Consider the following 19,621-nt stretch of genomic DNA (forward strand, 5'->3'; position numbering starts at 1 on the left):
CGTGGTCATGGAAAAGATGTTAGTCTGTTTGAGAAGGGTCAAATCATTGGCATGCATTAAGCAGAGAAAACATGTAAGGAGATCGCAGAAACTACTAAAATTGGGTTAAGAACTGTCCAACTTCCAAAAACTGGAAGGATAGTGGGGACCCATCGTATTCGAGGAAGAAATGTGGCGGGAAAAAAATCCTGAATGATCGGCGATCACTAAAACGTTTGGTGAAATCAAATCGAAGAAAAACAGTAGAACTCAGGGCTATGTTTAATAGTGAAAGTAAGAGCATTTCCACACACACAATGCGAAGGGAACTTAAGGGATTGGGACTGAACAGCTGTGTAGCCGTAAGAAAACCACTAATAGTGAGGCAAACCAGAAAAAAGGCTTCAGTTTGCTAGGGAGCATAAAGATTGGACTCTGGAGCAATGGACGAAGGTCATGTGGTCTGATGAGTCCAGATTTACCCTGTACCAGAGTGATGGGCGCATCAGGGTAAGAAGAGAGGCAGATGAAGTGATGCACCCATCATGCCTAGCGCCTACTGTACAAGCCTGTGGGGGCAGTGCTATGATCTGGGGTTGCTGCAGTTGGTCAGGTCCAGGTTCAGCAACAGTATGTGCTACAAGAATGAGGTCAGCTGACTACCTGAACATACTGAATGACCAGGCTATTCCATCAATGGATTTTTTCTTCCCTGATGGCACGGGCATATTCCAAGATGACAATGCCAGGATTCATCGGGCTCAAATTGTGAAGCAGTGGTTCAGGGAGCATGAGACATCATTTTCACACATGGATTGACCACCACAGAGTCCAGACCTTAACCCCATTGAGAATCTTTGGGATGTGCTGGAGAAGGCTTTGCGCAGCAGTCAGACTCTACCATCATCTAGGCAAGATCTTGGTGAAAAATGAATGCAACACTGGATGGAAATAAATCTTGTGACATTGTAGAAGCTTATCGAAACAATGCCACAGCGAATGCGTGCCATAATCAAAGCTAAAGGTGGTCCAACAAAATATTACAGTGTGTGACTTTTTTTTTTTTGGGACAGGCAGTGTATTTTAGATGTGTTGAATTGATGAAAACATTGGTGACCGGGTAATAACATTCTACGCCAGCTTTTGCAACTTTTTAGATATTTCCGCCACCCTTTCCACTTTTCCAAAAAGTAGGTGAGGTTTGGGTGGGAGAAGGCAGGCCATGGGGGAGCTCCATGGTGCGACTCATTTACCAGCATGTTTGGCGCACATTATGGGGTAGATTTCTATTCTGGTGCACAAACAACAGATGATGTGACAAATTGAAGGGGTTATCCCATGATTAATGTAAAAAAATTAAATCAAACATCATATTGTACATGACAATCTCTTCCTAACAGAGCCAGAATCAGTGCTGGACCTCACATGGATCCTAAGATCATATGAGTGCGGGACAATAGCCCCACGGGCGGCCCGACTTGCACAGCATCATTGTAATCTGTGATGCTGTGTGCTCAATCAATGCCGCTCCAGAACATATGGCCCGCTCATGGACAGTATGTCTCGGAGGGCATATGGTCGTGTGCAAGGTCTCTTAGCCAATCATGCTCTGGATTACTTCCATTGACTTTAATGACTTGAAGCATAATAAAATGATAACATACCTCTCTTACAAACCAAGATGTTTGCAGATGAGACAATTCTTCAAACGGCTGTCTGCCATAAAGTAAGATTGAGTAAAACGTTGCAGCGAGCATCCATACTTCTGTGGACTTGGAAAAGTAGTTCCCTTTCAGTGTTTCAGGGGCACTGAAATAAGCTGCAAGAGGTTGCTTATATTCTCCTTAGGAACAAGGGACAATATGAAAATGTTACCTGTCAAATTCTCCATTTCGGAAAACAGGCGTCGTTCCACTAGAGAACAAAAGAGAATGGCGCACCATAGGGTAATAAAGTTAGGAAATATATAGAATAGGTATCTCCACTGGGGAGGCTCACCTGATAGAGTTGTGCTAATTTAGGCACAACTCTAATGAGGACATAGAACGATTTCCCATAGACTCCTTGCAACGGATGATGTGCAGCCCGGGATGGATGCTCCTGTTCAGGGATGCCTGGGATCCCGCAGAAGACCAGTGGTTCAAATAAAAGAGATAAAAGAATCCCACGGCGCAAAATCACCCAAAGGTTGGAGTAATGTTGATGCTTATTTAATCAGGTAAAATAGTACAACGCGTTTCGGGGTTTAACCCCTTCCTCAGGTACAGAATGTCTTGCATACATATATGTAACAATGCATACATTTAAATACAATAAAAAACCGCCAAAAACCACACTGGGGGGCGGGGTAGAGGCGGGTCAAATGGGTGGTGCTGAGTATGCTCTCAAAACTAGATAAACAGAAAGATTGAAACAACTCAAATACTTTTAAAATCAATTGTTAATATGTGGCTTAAATGTCCCTACCAATAGGAGATCCATCGGAATATTGCGATTTGTTTAACTATTAGAATGCAATCATTATTCAATGTCAGATTGCAGAAGATGTAGGACCTTAGTAGGTCATGTGGTGCGGTCACATGATGATACCATGTGACCGCCACCAATAGGAGACCGCAAGTGTCTATGGAGGCGGGAGCAGCTATTGGATGCAGGGGGCGGTTACTTGAGGGAGCCGCCGATTGTGTGTGGGATGACGTCACGCTCCGTCTCCTAGTAACTGGACGCTGGGGCTACGTCAGGAGAAAGAGATATGGGGCCGGACTTACTTGGAGCGCGATGTGTACGTACTACACCGGCTAGATACTAAGGGACTTGGCAGAACATACACATTGCACAGGCTTGCCGCATTGGGACCTGTTCAAAGGACATAATTTAGGGCTGAGGCAATGTAAGAATAAATGTAAAAAGAATAAAATTGTATATTAGATGATTCAAATGATGTTAAGATACAATAAAATATTTTTGGAGGATCTAAAATATATTTATAATGTATTCAAATCAAACAGTAGATACCCCGTCTACTGTTATAGAGATATCTCCAAGGACGACCCTCCTCTCTACAACGATTAATATGGGAGGGTCCCCTCCCTCCCTTCCCCACACAAATTTTCCACTTTCCCCCCCCCCTTCCCATACCATTATTCCAGTGTCCAGTTGTTTTAGTCAAGAAGTCCTCTCTAACTGTGCACCTCTAAATTTACCCCCCACTTCCTTTACTAAGAATTCCACTAACCAACTTCTGCCCAGACAATCCACCACCTCAGTATCTTCGTCAACGTCAGTGGAATTGGATTCACTACTCACAGTACACACTGAGTCCCCCACCCATATAGACACTGCTACCATAGGAATCACAACACCACCTACTGGACAAACTTGTCTAGATACAGATCTAGACCTTGGAACAACGGCCCTTTCCGACTTTTCTCTGCAGACGACAAAGGGCCAGATATCTTTTTTATCCCTGCCCCCCCTACTTACACCAGTCTCAGCCTACCCCATAAGGAAAAGCCCAACTACGGTAACGATTACCAACTACTTCCGTCCGTTGGGAACCAGAAATTTAAAAAGAAAAAATGTAGGAGAGGAAGTAGGGGGGGCCAAGCCCAAAAGGAGATTTTGAAATCAAAATATAACCAGAAGAGTGAGAGAAAAATCTTCAATCTTTCTAGTCACATATTGAATCATGATGAGAGGGAGGTTCTATCCAAAGGCCTTTCATTCTGTCCATCTGTAAGGGCAGATGGATTCAACCTCTTTCTAGACCTACATAATTTTATTAGAAATCTCACTCTAAGGAGACATTTTAATATTAAAGCGAAACAACATAATAAAGAGGCAGAACAAACAGAAACAACAGCAGAACAACATAATAAAGAGGCAGAACAAACAGAAGCAACAGCAGATTCTACATCTCAAGACGTTTTCATCAACACTGACCTAAGACCACGGTCCAACTTTTACCCTCTTCACCATAGGGGGAACTTCATCGAAACTTTCTATGATCTGGTCTTGGACGACTTTAGATCAGTTGATAAATTATCAATTGATAAACACAATCTTAGTATCAAAGAGAAACTGGCTATTAAACAGCTTCAGGACAATTCGGATCTAATTATCCGCAATGCAGACAAAGGGGGAGGCATTGTCCTTCAGGATAGGAATGACTATATCAAGGAGGCAAACCGGATTTTGTCGGACAGTGAATATTACCAACAGTTGACTGAAAACCCCCTTATGGAACATCAACAAACATTTAAAACTCTTATAAACTCTGCATCCCACATTCTGAGTAAAAAGGAATTTAACTATATTCATGTCACTAATCCAGTCATCGCCACCTTCTACCACTTGCCAAAAATCCATAAAAGTATTTCGAATCCCCCTGGCCGCCCCATCATCTCAGGCATCTCATCACTTACGTGCAATTTATCCCACTATGTTGACATTCTTTTACAAAAATATGTGGTGAAATTACCATCTTATCTGAGAGACTCCACTACCTTAATCCAATTGCTACAGAATATTGAATGGAAAGAATCATACTATTGGCTGACCCTAGATGTTACATCACTTTACTCGAATATTAAGCATGAACTGGGCATAAAATGTGTGAAAGGCTTTTTAGATTCGGATGACCTTTTACCAGTTGAACAAAATGATTTTATTTTAAGGAGTATCGATTTCATTTTAACTCACAATATTTTTAAATTTGAGGATAATTTATACTTACAGACTAAAGGAACCGCGATGGGCACGCGTTTCGCGCCCAGTTTTGCCAATCTTTTTATGGGGGCTTTTGAGGACACTTTTATCTATAAATCAAAATATTGGACACAGAATATAATTTTTTACCGCCGTTATATTGATGATTTGATTTTTATTTGGGAAGGTGACCTTTTAACAATAAACGATTTTATTAAGGAGCTGAACTCTACCGACTGGGGTCTAAATTTTTCAGGCAAAAGTGATAAAGCGAAAGCCGAATATCTCGACCTGGAACTGCATCTAAATGATAGATCCATCAATACACGGACTTATTTTAAAGAAGTAGATTGCAATAGTTACTTGGATTACTCAAGTGAGCATTTCAAAAAGTGGAAGAAAAATATTCCGTTCAGCCAATTTAAGCGTATTAGGCGTAACTGCTCCAGGAATGAAGATTTTGTCACACAAAGCAACGTAATACGGTCCAGATTTTTACAAAAGGGTTATCCGAGAGACATCATAGATACAGCTTTTAATAGGGTAAAAACATTGACACAACTGGATTGTTTGGCAGGAAGTAAGAAACAAAGTGATACCAAATATCATAATACCAATTTTTTAACTACTTATAACAGTAATCATGTAGATATTCGCAAAATTCTGTCCAAACATTGGTATATTTTAAGAAAAGATCCGTTTCTGAACTCCGAGATAACGAAACAACCATCTCTAGTTTTCAAACGAGCGAAAACATTAAAAAATATGTTAGCTCCAAGTAAACTAAAGAAAAAAAGTGGAGATACAGCCAGCCAAGCTGTTACCAAGACACCAGGAAGCTTCAGATGCAACCAATCAAGATGCCTCTGTTGCAGATCTTTAAACATTACCACGACTTTCTCTGGCCTAAATGAGGAATCTTTTAAAATCAAAGACGAACTAAATTGCGGATCTTCCAATATTATTTACCTCATCACTTGTCCTTGTAACCTTCGTTATGTAGGGCGTACCATCCAGACCCTGCGCAATCGACTTAATAAACATAGATCTAATGTGAAGAAAAAATTTCTTCAGCACAGCATCTCCAGACATGCTACTGTCCACCATCAAGGTTCGTTCTTTGGATTCACGGTGACCCCGATTGAGCAAGTTCGATCAAACGGATATAATATAATCCAAATTTTGAGAAAACGTGAGATGTTCTGGATCTACAAATTAAACTGTTTGAAACCATATGGCCTGAACGAGGCCTTTGAAATCAATCTGTGAATTCCAAATAATCATCATCTCCTTTCACCAAGTATTGCTCCACCGCACTAATTAACGAACAATATATAACTGAGACAATCTACAAACCAGATATTTAAATTGCAATTTTATCTAAACTATTGTTCTGGACATCCTGCCCCTTTTTGCTACCCTATTAAATGAATAGATGTGGTTCTTTATTTTATTTTATCCACAAACTTTTTATCTATTCATTTAATTTAATTTATTTTCAAGCATTTAGTTTATGCCATAGATCAGGAATAGCTTGGAACCAATGAATCAATACATTCTAATTATAAATATATTTTAGATCCTCCAAAAATATTTTATTGTATCTTAACATCATTTGAATCATCTAATATACAATTTTATTCTTTTTACATTTATTCTTACATTGCCTCAGCCCTAAATTATGTCCTTTGAACAGGTCCCAATGCGGCAAGCCTGTGCAATGTGTATGTTCTGCCAAGTCCCTTAGTATCTAGCCGGTGTAGTACGTACACATCGCGCTCCAAGTAAGTCCGGCCCCATATCTCTTTCTCCTGACGTAGCCCCAGCGTCCAGTTACTAGGAGACGGAGCGTGACGTCATCCCACACACAATCGGCGGCTCCCTCAAGTAACCGCCCCCTGCATCCAATAGCTGCTCCCGCCTCCATAGACACTTGCGGTCTCCTATTGGTGGCGGTCACATGGTATCATCATGTGACCGCACCACATGACCTACTAAGGTCCTACATCTTCTGCAATCTGACATTGAATAATGATTGCATTCTAATAGTTAAACAAATCGCAATATTCCGATGGATCTCCTATTGGTAGGGACATTTAAGCCACATATTAACAATTGATTTTAAAAGTATTTGAGTTGTTTCAATCTTTCTGTTTATCTAGTTTTGAGAGCATACTCAGCACCACCCATTTGACCCGCCTCTACCCCGCCCCCCAGTGTGGTTTTTGGCGGTTTTTTATTGTATTTAAATGTATGCATTGTTACATATATGTATGCAAGACATTCTGTACCTGAGGAAGGGGTTAAACCCCGAAACGCGTTGTACTATTTTACCTGATTAAATAAGCATCAACATTACTCCAACCTTTGGGTGATTTTGCGCCGTGGGATTCTTTTATCTCTTTTATTTGAAATTCTCCATTTCAGCAGACATATGAAGGGCATTCTGTAGTAGTTCTCAAGAGGCAAAGTGTAGACATGGCACTAGCACATGGAAACCATGGTGTTTAAAGGGGTTGTCCCACTTCAGCAAAGAGCATTTATTATGTAGAGGAAGTTAATACAAGGCACTTACTAATGTATTGTGATTGTCCATATTGCCTCCTTTGCTGGCTGGATTAATTTCTTCCTCACATTATACACTGCTCGTTTCCATGGTTACAGACCACCCTGCAATCTAGTAGTGGTGGTCGTGCTTGGACACTATAGGAAAAAGCACTAGCCTATGTGCGCTCCCACGGTGCCGGTCACCAGAGAGGCCAGTGCTTTTGTTCAAGCATGACTATCACTGATGGTTGTAACCATGTATAATGAATGAAAAAAGGAATCTAGCCAGCAAAGGAAGCAATATGGACAGTCACATTACATTAGTAAGTGCCTTGTATTGATTTGTCCACATGATGAATGCCGCCTGCTGAAGTGAGACAACCCCTTTAAAGCAATGTCAATGGGGTATCTCAGCGATTTCTATGCGCCCTTTGGGTAGGATTTATTATATATGGCTTGTCGGGCAGCAAAAAAGGCAGATGTAGAAAAGGCCTATGAGGCTGTGTAAAGTCAGCTAAATACCAATACCTGAGCATGTGGCCATCAGGCAGATTTTCCACCTGCCCCCCACCCATGCACAATCAGCTCTGGCTGGGTGTATGCATTTTTAATGGGCAGAGAGGAATAAGCTGCCACCATACACCTCTGGCACTGACTAATTGTCTGTGGAAACAAAGGATGGTGCATGTTGAAATCTAACATGCCTGATCATTCTTTCCTGTGACATCGGCCATGGCAGCATCAGACCGTCCCACCAGAGGATCCTCCGGTGGGCCCAGGCTATGATACTACGGTAGGCCCCAAATGCCCAAGGGAAAAAACACCACATGTGGAGCTGCCTTTGGATCCAGTCACTTGCCTCTAGTGTCTATTTCATTGAATCAAAACCTATTAGGCTTTATTGATGATCATGGGGGTTAGGCCCTGAGAATAATTTCCTCTGGAGGGCCCAAGTATGACCATGTGCCATGGAATAAGATTCCCCCTGAGGGGGAGGTATGACAGTTGGGACCAATGCCGATCATGAGAATGGGGGTCCACGCTCCACCGTTTGAATGAAGCGGCCATCATGCACATGTGCTGTGGTTACATTTAGCTCTATGGGCCTGCTGGAGATAACAGAGTGTGTGTACTCGGCTATCTCCAGCAGTCCCACAGAGCTGAACAGTGCGTTCAAGCAGGGAGCATGGGCCGCCGTCCTCATGATCAGCGGGGAGCATGGGCTCCCACTCACCAACGGCGGGGGGCTCAGGTCTTCGATCTCATGATCGGAGGGAAGAATGGGCCCCCACTCTCACAATAGGTCATCAATATCAGATTGGCCAGGGTCCCACTCCTACCAACCCCACCAATCAGCCTTTTGAATGGGGTTGTGGTGCTTGTGCGAGTGCTGCGTCCTCTTCATTGTTTAACTGTCTAGCTTAGAGCGTTGGAGAAGTATAACTGTAAATGCTTGTCCTATTCAAGCCTCTATGCAGTAGTATTTTTATATCATACCTTCAACACAGATAGAATTGTATTCTTCAATGTACGCCTCGCAAGGATCATAATACTCCACATGTGTAATGCACTTTGAGTATAGGAAATTGGACAGCTTTGTAGTACAGAAGCCACCTGGCCCAGAAGTGACTACAAAACTAGCCGGAGAGATGTCACAGATAAGAATGTTGTTTTGGTGGCAATGCTGAACAGCAGATGTGATATCAGAAAGAATTTCAAGCATCTGGGACCAAGTGAGATGATTTTCATTCTTGTGTAAAAATTGTAGAAGGGGTTTTCCATGTTCAACCATAAACAAGGGTAAGACGTCATTTGCAGAAAGCTTCTTCAGTGTCACTATGTTCCTATGTCCTTGACACGTAGCTAACGCTCTAGATATTTCTTGAAAGCGTTCATAATCACCATCTGTAGAATTTGTCTGCAGAATGTCATTCAATGTCCTCTGCCTTAATACGTGTACTAGAGTGTCACCGTCTGCCATAGTTGCATCAAACAGCAAGACATTTTCTGCAGTTGTTGGTAGTTGACCACGAAGGACCATGTCTGGGTAGTTGAGGGACATCTTTTCACGTATGCATGTCTCCAAGAGGTCTTCATCTACGATGATACAGCTACTGCCCAGCTGAGACACATCAATACCATTCACATCATCACTAAATAGACGAGGGGCAACAAAGTTTCTGACGTCAGTCACTGGATGATAAAGTAGTTTTTTAAAAAAATGTTTAAGGATAGTAAGCAGCTTTTCATCCTTTCTCTTCCCGTCTTTGAGAAAGTCCCACAAAATTCCAAGTAGTTTTATACTGAATGTTAATTCTCCTGAAATGAAATATAATATGATTTATTGAATCAAGCTATAAACAATCAATACTAATTTAGGCAGAGTATAGAGAAAATGCTGTCACTCAGCCATGGGGGAGCAGAGGGACCTTGCCACCTCACACTGCCCCTAATTTTATAAAAAAAAAAATTCAGATGAGTCAGTAAGTGGTTAATTTAGAAATAGGCTGCAATAATCAAGATGCCTCTACTTTATGCTGACCTGTGATATGGCATCATACACTTGGTGACTGATTTACTGAAAGGGGTTTTCCGGTTTGCATCAAAATCCTTTAAAATAATCACTTATCATTGTCGCTGTCATTTTTTAATGTATTTCTTCTATCTTTATTGTCCCTATCTTCCGTTCTGGACTCTGGTCACATGACCATGTCCATGCAGCTCTTTCTTATTTCCTGTGATGTTATGTCCATGGGCGGAGCAGTGATAGAGGAGTGTCTATGTAACTAGCTGGTGGGAGGGGCTATACACTAGCTTGGAGTTGTTAGGGGCGGTGATAGGGGAGTGTCTATGTAACAAGCTGGTGGGAGGGGCTATAAACTAGCTTGGAGTTATTAGGGGCGGTGATAGGGGAGTGTCTATATAACTTGCTTGTGGGAGGCGCTATAAATTAACTGTGTGGGAGGGGCTATAAACTAGCTGGGAGTTGTTAGGGGCAGTGATAGTGGAGTGTCTATGTAACTAGCTGGTAGGAGGAGCTATAAACTAGCCGGGAGTTGTTAGGTGCAGTGATAGGGGAGTGTCTATGTAACTAGCTGGTGGGAGGAGCTATAAACTAGCTGGGAGTTGTTAGCGGCAGTGATAGGGGAGTGTCTATGTAACTAGCTGGTGGGAGGAGCTATACACTAGCTAAGCATCGTTATGTGGAGCTGTGGTACAGAAAGTAGAAGTGCATCATGGGTTTAGTTGGGTACATCAACAGGAAGTGCTATATACAGGATGAACATAAACTAGAGAGATTGGTTTACAAGGACAACAGGTCAGGAGTCCAAATTGAAAAAGAAAAAGCATGGGGGACATGTACATGAGGTAAGCAACTACATGAGCACATCTGTTAAAAACTATAGTAATCCTGGAGAACCCCTTTAAGGATTGAATATTTGTACAGTAAATTTAATTTCAGTGGTGGGAAGTTTATGCGGACCACAGTTGCCCACCCAGTGGCTCTCTCTTTCCATCTGAGCATAGTTATCCTGTGTCGATACCAAGTGTAGAATGAAGAACTGTCTGGATGCTAACCATTATTATTTTCTCAGCACTAGCAACATTATCTAAGGAGTTTTCTCATTGTTTTCACATTTGTGATAAATCAGTTGGATCTGCCATACATTTTAAATGGTGCAGTAGAAAGTAGAAATCAAATGATTGGACTCCACAGATTCTGAAAAAAAAAGTTGCACATTCTGTCACTCTCCAACACATTAAAAAGGGATATACAGATATACAGTAGATGAGAGCTCTCTCTAATATTTATTTATCTGTAGACTAGAATGAGAATGACTGCACATGTGTGGATTGGTCACTTGTTTAAATAAAAATTATTTTCCAGAGATTTTAAAACTGATCATTATCTGATCTGTGGTGATTCAACACCCGGGACCCCCGCCAATCACCTGTTTGAGAAGGTATCGGCGCCTTTTCACAGCTTACTAAGCACAGTGCCATACATTGTATAGCGGCTGTGCTTGGTATCGCAGCTCAGCCCCATTCACTTCTATGGGAATGAGATGCTACTAGATGAGCGTGTCATGATTGGACCAGGGAAAGCTGTAAAAAGGCTGCGGTGCTACTGCTGGCGCCGCTGTCTTGTCAAACAGCTGATCGGGTGTCGGACCCCCACTGTCAGATACTGATGACCTATCTAGAGGATAGGTCATCAGCGTATACGTAAGTCTTGGAAAAAAAAAACTCTAAGTACAATGGACATTCTTTGTCACATGTAACCCTCAGATGGAGAAAAGGGTTACAGTGAAGTCAGATTAACCACCACCCCTTTCGATAATATAGCTCGTATGGAAATACCCTTTATATGCGTCCCGACTTTCCTGCTAATGTCTCAGGTGCCATACGTGACTACCTTTTGACCTCGTTTCTTGCGTGCTGGAACGTACCTGTTTTGTTTGTTAAACTTTAAGATAAGCTATACTTGGACTTTTAAGCTCACAAAGCTTCATCGCTTACTGCACTCTCACACGCACAGAACCTGACAATTGGTGGGGGAGGCTCAGGTTGCAACTTACCGTATGTGTTAGAAGTCTGCATACTACTTATATCCTGGGTAAAATCTAAAGCTGCCTTAAAGGGGTTTTGCCACTTCAGCTAATAGCATTTTTTAATGCCGAGAAAGTTTCCATGGTTACGACCACCCTGCAGTCCAGCAGCATGGCTGTGCTTGCACACTATAGAAAAAGTACCAGCTTACGTGAGCTCCCACGGTCCCGGCCACCAGAGGCTGGCATTTTTTCTTATAGTACAAGCACAGCCAACGCTGCTGGATTACAGTGTGGTTGTAACCATGGAAACAAGCAATGTATAATGTGATGTAGAGAAAGTTAATACAAGTCACCTATTGTTATTATCCATATTGTCTCCTTTGCTGGCTTGGTTCATTTTTTCCCATCACATTAAACACTGCTTCTTTCCATAATTACAACCACCCTGTAATCCATCATCGGTGGTCATGCTTGCACACTATAAGAAAAAATGCCAGCCGGGACGGTGGGAGCTCACATAGGCTGGTACTTTTCTCTATAGTGTGTGTAATACCCCAGAGTGGCATTCCTACTTCTTCACCCTGCTACTATCTCTAATGGGCTAATATCATGTCATCTGTGTCTTTATTGCAGGTCCTTCACAATGTGCTTTATCTATTTTGCAACTGTTATGTTATAAGGTAATGTACGTGTTTCACCAGAAGGTGGCAGCAAGTCTGGCAGAGCTACACTTGGAGAGAATGGAATCCTTCTTTCCATTCTCACCCTCTCTCTAAGAAGGGAAGGGGCCAGCTAGTTAGAAGTTGCAGTTTAGCTAACCCCCTGCTAGGGGAACGAAGCAGGTGCATGTCCCTGCTGGACGTGCCTTGTCTAGGCCAGCTAGAGCACCTTCAGCTCTGCTGGATGTAGAGGCCACAGCTTAAAGCCTCTGAAGCCAGGAGGAGAGTTCCCTGCATAAAGCTAGAGTCAGACTACAGAGAGAAGTTGCAGCATCCTGCAGAAACAGAGACTCTATTTAAGCCTGTCAGTATAGCAGAGCCAGAGAGCAACAGATATAGCAGAGAGGAGTTTGCCTGCTGCAGAGTTACATGCTAAAGCCTGCTGGGAACCAAGATAAAGTCTGTAAACCGTTTAAGTCTGTAAACATTTATTCAAGTAAAGCTGTTACTGAACTTCATCACAAAGTCTAGACTCAATTTATTTCTCTATCTCCTTCATCAACAACCCCTATTTGCTCTGTTTCGGACAACAACGCCTGGGTTCCAGTGTATCCAGGTAGGAGCCCCGTGACACGTGCACCAACATTAAGGGACATTTAGGCCACCCTACACCACTCTGGCATTCTTACACCTGAGTACCATCTACTACAGTATCACTAAAAAGGGGCCCTGTGCCCTTGTTGCTTCACTGCAACTGGCGTCACGAAAAACACTTGCTTTAAGGGACCCATGGCCATTGCCGTGCATTGCCGTGGACTGCAGGGTGGTCGTAACCATGGAAAGTTTCTCTGCATAATAAATGTTATTTGCTGAAGTGGCAAAACCCCCTTTAAAGAGGACTTGTCACCTCTTCTGACATGTCTGAACTACTTGGATTCCCCATGTAACAACAATCCTGGAGCATCTATTCATGTGACCCTATGTTGTGCCATTTCTTTGTTATTTCTATTAGAAGATATTAATGAATGAATGAATGAATTGCCAACAGCTTGCAGCAAAGGTACAAATGGATGTTACAAGTTGGGGGGAGGGGGAGTCTCAGTTTACAAATACATTTCTAGCAGTAAAGGTACTGATGGGTGTTACTGGTAGTGGGTGTGTCCAATCAGTGCTGCTGGTGTCAGACATACCCATGTCTGACACCAGCAGCACTGATTGGACACACCCACTACCAGTAACACCCATCAGTACCTTTACTGCTAGAAATGTATTTGTAAACTTCTAGCAGGAATAGTACAGGAATGGCAAAACACAAAGTCGTAAGAATAGATCCTTCAGGATTATTATATGGGAAATGCAAGTAGTTACTAAAACAGATGGGTCAGGAGCTGTAACTGGTGTCCTTTCACACGGACCAATATATATGGAAATTAACAAACAAACTAAATGTTCCCTATAATTGTTTGACCATGAGTGGCTCTGCTGTGTGAGAACAAGCGATCCATACAGTGATCACTCGATCCCATGGAAAATTACTGTTTCTGAGCACAGAGGTGAACATAGAAATCACTGGGCCCCATAGCAAGAATCTAAATTGGGCCCCCATGCCCCATTCATAGCCCCTCCCAGCACCTGTTCATGGCTATCAGTGTACTGATATGTGAGGTATGAGGTATAAATTACATCTAATATCTCACATATCAGTACACTGTGGTATACTACATATCTGTACATACTGCATGTATTTTATCTAATATCTCACATATCAGTACACTGTGGTATACTATATATCTATACACACTGCATGTATTATAATCATATCTCACATATCAGTACACTGCTGTATACTGTATATTTGTACACACTGCATGTATTATATGTAATATCTCACATATCAGTACACTTTTGTATATAATATATATATGTACACAGTGCATATATTATAACTCGCACTTCCCATATCAGTACACTGCTGTATATATTTTTTTAGTACACACTACATCTATTAACCTCATACCTCACATATCAGTACACAGCTGTTTATGCTATATATCTGTACACACTGCATGTATTATACATCATATATCAGAACACTGCTGGGTATACTACATACCTGTGTCACTGCATCTATTACACTGTGGGGGTTCGCTCTGATAGGCAGGTTAGCGGACGCATGATAACGTTATTGGGGAATTACCTCGGGTCCTCACTTCCCCACATTCCTATGATCATTTTACCTTACCCCTACCCAAACTCCCCCCAAGAATAACACGGAGCCTTATCTTGGAATTAAATGGCCACAGAAGCCTTTTATTAATACAAACATAACATAAAATTGCAATATAAATGTATATATATATAAACATATACATATATATAATAATCCTATACCTGACGAAGGAGGTCCTAGAAGCCCCCCGATTCCAGCTGATGACCCAAACACCGGGTCAAGCCACCTTGCCTCCAGCCGTATCACTCCAGCTCGGAAGACACCGAGTGATGGTCACCCCACTGAAACCCACCAATTTTCCATACCTGGGAGTCCAGCCCCACCAATTGAGGCCCTCCCATCCACAAACACCAAGCCCTACCAGCGTCTTCCAGGACCACCTACCGCCACCGACGCGCAACTTGACCTACCACCTCAAGCTTGCGCGGCCCTCCACACCCCCAATGCTCGTTCAACCCCACCTTGCAGCCCCAACGACCACAGGTCAATGCCCACTGCATTGAGGTGAACCCCATCCGCCCTCCAAAATTCACCGACTCCCGTCTCCAAATCAAAATGCCGTACCACGACCGCCCCATTCCGCACCACAAACTTTCCCACCGCCCTGTTAACTTTAATCCGGGCCTTATTGATCCTTACTGATCGCGCCTCCCGCCAACGGCGTCTGGGAACTATATCCGACCACACCACTACCATCCTGGGAAACAATAACCACAAACGTAACAGGTCAAACTTAATGTCCCGTATAAGCTCCCTCACCGGCTTCATACCCAAATCATTCCCACCAGTGTGTAAAAATAATACATCCGGAGGCCTGTCCAGCTGAACAAAACGATGAACCTCCCTCAAAACTCCCCCCCACAACATACCTCGTTGCCCCAGCCACCGGACAGACGCCACCTCCCTATCGAAACCCAACTGACGACCGTTCGGCCTAACATCCGCCCTCAATGCTCCCAAAAAAACAAACGAATGTCCCATAATCCACACCAACACCGGGGGAACACCTGAAACAAAAACAAGCACAAAAACACCACCTCGTTAACTCTTAACAACCACCGAAAACACCGCCACCCTCACCGCCGGCCCAAACGCACATATGAACGAAATCTACCTGACTCCCACCTCCCAATCCTCTTAATAACCTCCTCACTCAACCCCAACCGCGCCGCCTCCGTAGCTGCCCCAATCCGAAAGGAGTGACCCGTATAGCACCCCGGATCTACCCCCAACTCCCCCAAACACCTCTTCAAAACCGCCACAAACTGGAATCTGGACAAAAACGACCCATACTCATGCCTCAAAAACGGAGCCGCGCATGCCCCCCTACCAACCCTATACTCCCGCAAACAAACCACCGGACACATTCCGCAGCCCGGCACCTCGAACAAACAGATGCTACACCCACGCCCCTCCTGATCCACCTTAGACTTGGGCAACCACACCACCACCCTATCCTCCAATACCCGCACATCCTGATCCCTTAACCCCCCAGCACAACTAACACTCCTACTAACCAACTCCCCCAACCTAAACGCCCCAAAGAAAGCCAGTGAAAACGCCGCCTTGAACAACCTCACCTCCGCCACTGACCTACAGACCACCTCCAACCTAACCCCGAGATCCAACAACAACCCAAACGAAACTGGGAACCGCCGATCTTCCGTCCGCCCCCCCCCCCCCCCCCCCGTCGCCAACCTTTCAGCACCTGTCGCACCATAAAAGTCTTCGTGCAATCCTCCAATCCCCGCCATTTGAAACCAAAAGCTAAACCCGACATACACCTATTCACCTGAGCCACCGACCACCCCTCTTCCTTCTTCCACCCCAAAAATAACACCAAGGGCCCTTCACCCGCATCCACCCCTACACCCAGCATGCCACACCAACTCACCCAACTGTCCCACGCTCCCTCATATGCAGCCCACGTACCCTCCGCCGGAGAAGCCCTGAAAAGCCTGCTCACAGTACCTCCAAGATCTCCCACAGCATACCCGGACACTCCAAACCGATGACCTCCGCCCCCAGCGCCAACTGCCAAAACCGCTCCCACTGCAAACGAGAAAGAGCATCCGCAATACCGTTAGAGACCCCCAGCACATGAACCGCCACCACCCAAACATTTAATGCCAAGCAACGCAAAACCATATGCTGCAACAACCTAACCACCGGAGGGGACGAAGCCGTCAAGCTATTAATAGCCTGCACCACCCCCATGTTGTCACAATGAAACCTTATCTTTTTATCACGAAACCTATCCCCCCACAATTCAAATGCCAACACAATAGGGAAAAGCTCCAACAATGCCACATTCCTAACCCAACCTCGCTCCCCCCACGACTCAGGCCAGCGGTCCGCACACCACTGCCCGTTACAATAGACCCAGAAACCAAGCCCCCCCCCCGCCGCATCAGAGAACAGATCAAAATCCACGCTATCCACCGCATCCCCCAACACCAAAGCCCTCCCGTTGAATTCCGCCAAAAACCTAGCCCACACCTCCAAATCCCCCTGCAGATCACGCCTCAATCTAATAAAATGATGCGCAGCCGTCACCCCCGCGGTCGCAGCCGCTAACCTCCTACAAAAAATGCGCCCCATGGGCATAATGCGACACGCAAAATTCAACTTCCCCAACAATGATTGTAAATCCCGCAAATGAATCTTAACCGACCTACTCGCCTTACCCACCTCCGCCCTCAAATCGCAGAACTTATCCTCCGGCAACCTGCACTCCATCGCCACCGTATCCAACACAATTCCCAAAAAACTCAACTCCATCGTGGGCCCCACCGTCTTCCCTTCCGCCAGCGGCACCCCAAAGGATGCAAACACCGACTGTATTGTAGACAGCAACAGCCGACACAACCGTGAACCCGCAGGGCCCAAACACAAAAAGTCATCCAAGTAGTGCATGACCGACTTACAACCCGAAACATCCACCACCACCCACTCCAAGAAGGAGCTGAAAGCCTCAAAATAGGCGCAAGACAAAGAACAGCCCATCGGCAGACACCTATCCACGTAAAACCCCCCATCCCAATAACACCCCAATAGATGTAAGCTATCCGGGTGCACCGGGAGTAGCCGGAACGCCGCCTCAATGTCCGTCTTCGCCAGCAAAGCGCCCGGGCCCAACTGCCGCACCCACTCCACAGCCGCATCAAATGAGGTATAGACCACTGAACACAGCTCCGGATTAATACCCTCATTGACCGACGCCCCCCTCGGAAATGACAAGTGGTGGATCAGCCGAAACTTGTTCGGCTCCTTCTTCGGCACCACCCCCAACGGCGAAACTTTAAAATCCGCAAACAGCGGGGACTCAAATGGCCCATCCATACGCCCCAACAACACCTCCTTCGCCAGCTTCTCCGACACAACCTCCGCATGTTCCCCCGCCGAACGCAAATTCTTCCCCGTAAAAGGAGTCGGGCCGACCTCCGACGGGATACGAAACCCAAATTCAAAACCCTCTAACAATAACTGAGCTGCAGACCAAACCGGATACCTATATAAAAACGGCTCCATCCTTCCCACCCGCACCGGCGTCACCCCCTTTGCCACCCGAATCCCCTCCCCTCGGCCTACCCCCCCCCCCCCCCCGAAAACATCTGGACGCCCCATGGGCACCCCCACAAGAAGTGCACTCGTGCTTGAACTTGCACTTCGTTCCGAACTTGCAGTTCCCCTCATTAAACAGGAAGCACAGCCCCTTCGCCGCAGTCGTTGACAATCCGGACTGCAACGCCCCGCCACCTGTGTCCCCCCGAAAGGACTGCCCCTGCCGCCCCGGCGCCATCACCCACATCCACAAACCAATATCTTTATGGTCCCACCGTATATTCGGGCGGACCGCCTTCCTCTGTCTAAACTGCTCATCATAGCGCAGCCAACCCACGCCCCCATACACCCGATACGCCTCCCCAATAGCATCCATATAACAAAAAAGCGCGGAGCAGCACCCGTAGCCTTTTCCCCAATGACACTCGCCAAAATGGCAAATGCCTGCAGCCAGTTAGCAAAGGTACGCGGAATCAGCCGATATCTGCGTTTCTCGTCCTCCTCCTTCCTCCCCTCATCCCGCCGCGCCCTATCCAACTGAAACCTCTCTAACGGCAAAAAGGAAAAAATTTCAATATACTCCCCTTTCCAAATCCGCTCCCTCACGTCCATCTTCAAATGCGCCCCCAGCGGGCCCTCAAAACAGACATACACCTCCCCTTGCGCCGAATCATCCACCCTCCGCCGCTCATCCTCACCCCCAGCCTGCGTCTGCACCGACACCGACTCCCCCCCCCCTGCACCTGCGAGTTGGCAACCCCGGACCCCCCTTGACCCGACACCCCGGGCCCCCCCCAACCCCCCAAGCCGGCAATGGGGACAAACCCGTTTTCCCAAGCCCAGCAACCCAACCCACCAGGCTCCCCAACAATTGACTCAGCCCCCCAACTAGCTCCCTCTGACTCCCCCCCGCCCCCACCCCCCCAGGAGCACTATCCACCACACACAAGGGTCCCCCAGAAGTCTTACCTGGCTGCCCGGGCGCTGTGAACCCCGCAGCCGTTTCTCCTGCATCCAGCCGATTCCGTCTCAGCAAGGCCTCGTCCTCATGCGCCGACACCACAGAAGACCCGGATCCCTGCACCCCAGCGTCCACGGTACTGGGTGCGCCTGATGAAGGTGACAAGCGCTCCTCCTCCTGCCACCTGCCAGCGCTCCTATCTGTGTCCCAAGGCCTGGGCCCCTGCCTGCCAGAAGACAGCCCAGCCCCGCACTCGCTCTGAAGCACACTCCCCCGCCGCGCCGGCACCTCATCCCCAGGCGAGGGGAGAGATCCAGCAGGTCCCGGTCCGGATCCTTCGCCGCCTGCTGGGGAGGGCAGGGGGGGGTACCCCTGCCCTGCGCTGAGCTCCGCCGTACTGCAGGATTCCTCCCACGCCGGG

At 45.7% G+C, this 19,621-nt stretch overlaps 1 protein-coding gene across 1 annotated transcript in view; it reads right to left on the minus strand.

The window, feature by feature from the left end:
* Window positions 1–19,621, minus strand: part of LOC122941307 — a 162,240-nt gene that overhangs the window by 80,647 nt on the left and 61,972 nt on the right. The window contains exons 11-12 of the mRNA XM_044298430.1: window positions 8,731–9,552; window positions 1,644–1,822 (exon numbers count right to left, since the gene is read on the minus strand). Coding sequence (XP_044154365.1) covers window positions 1,644–1,822; window positions 8,731–9,552 — 1,001 coding nt within the window. The remainder of the gene's footprint in view (window positions 1–1,643; window positions 1,823–8,730; window positions 9,553–19,621) is intronic.

Source organism: Bufo gargarizans, chromosome 6, assembly GCF_014858855.1.
Source record: "Bufo gargarizans isolate SCDJY-AF-19 chromosome 6, ASM1485885v1, whole genome shotgun sequence".
Taxonomy (NCBI): Eukaryota; Metazoa; Chordata; class Amphibia; order Anura; family Bufonidae; genus Bufo; species Bufo gargarizans.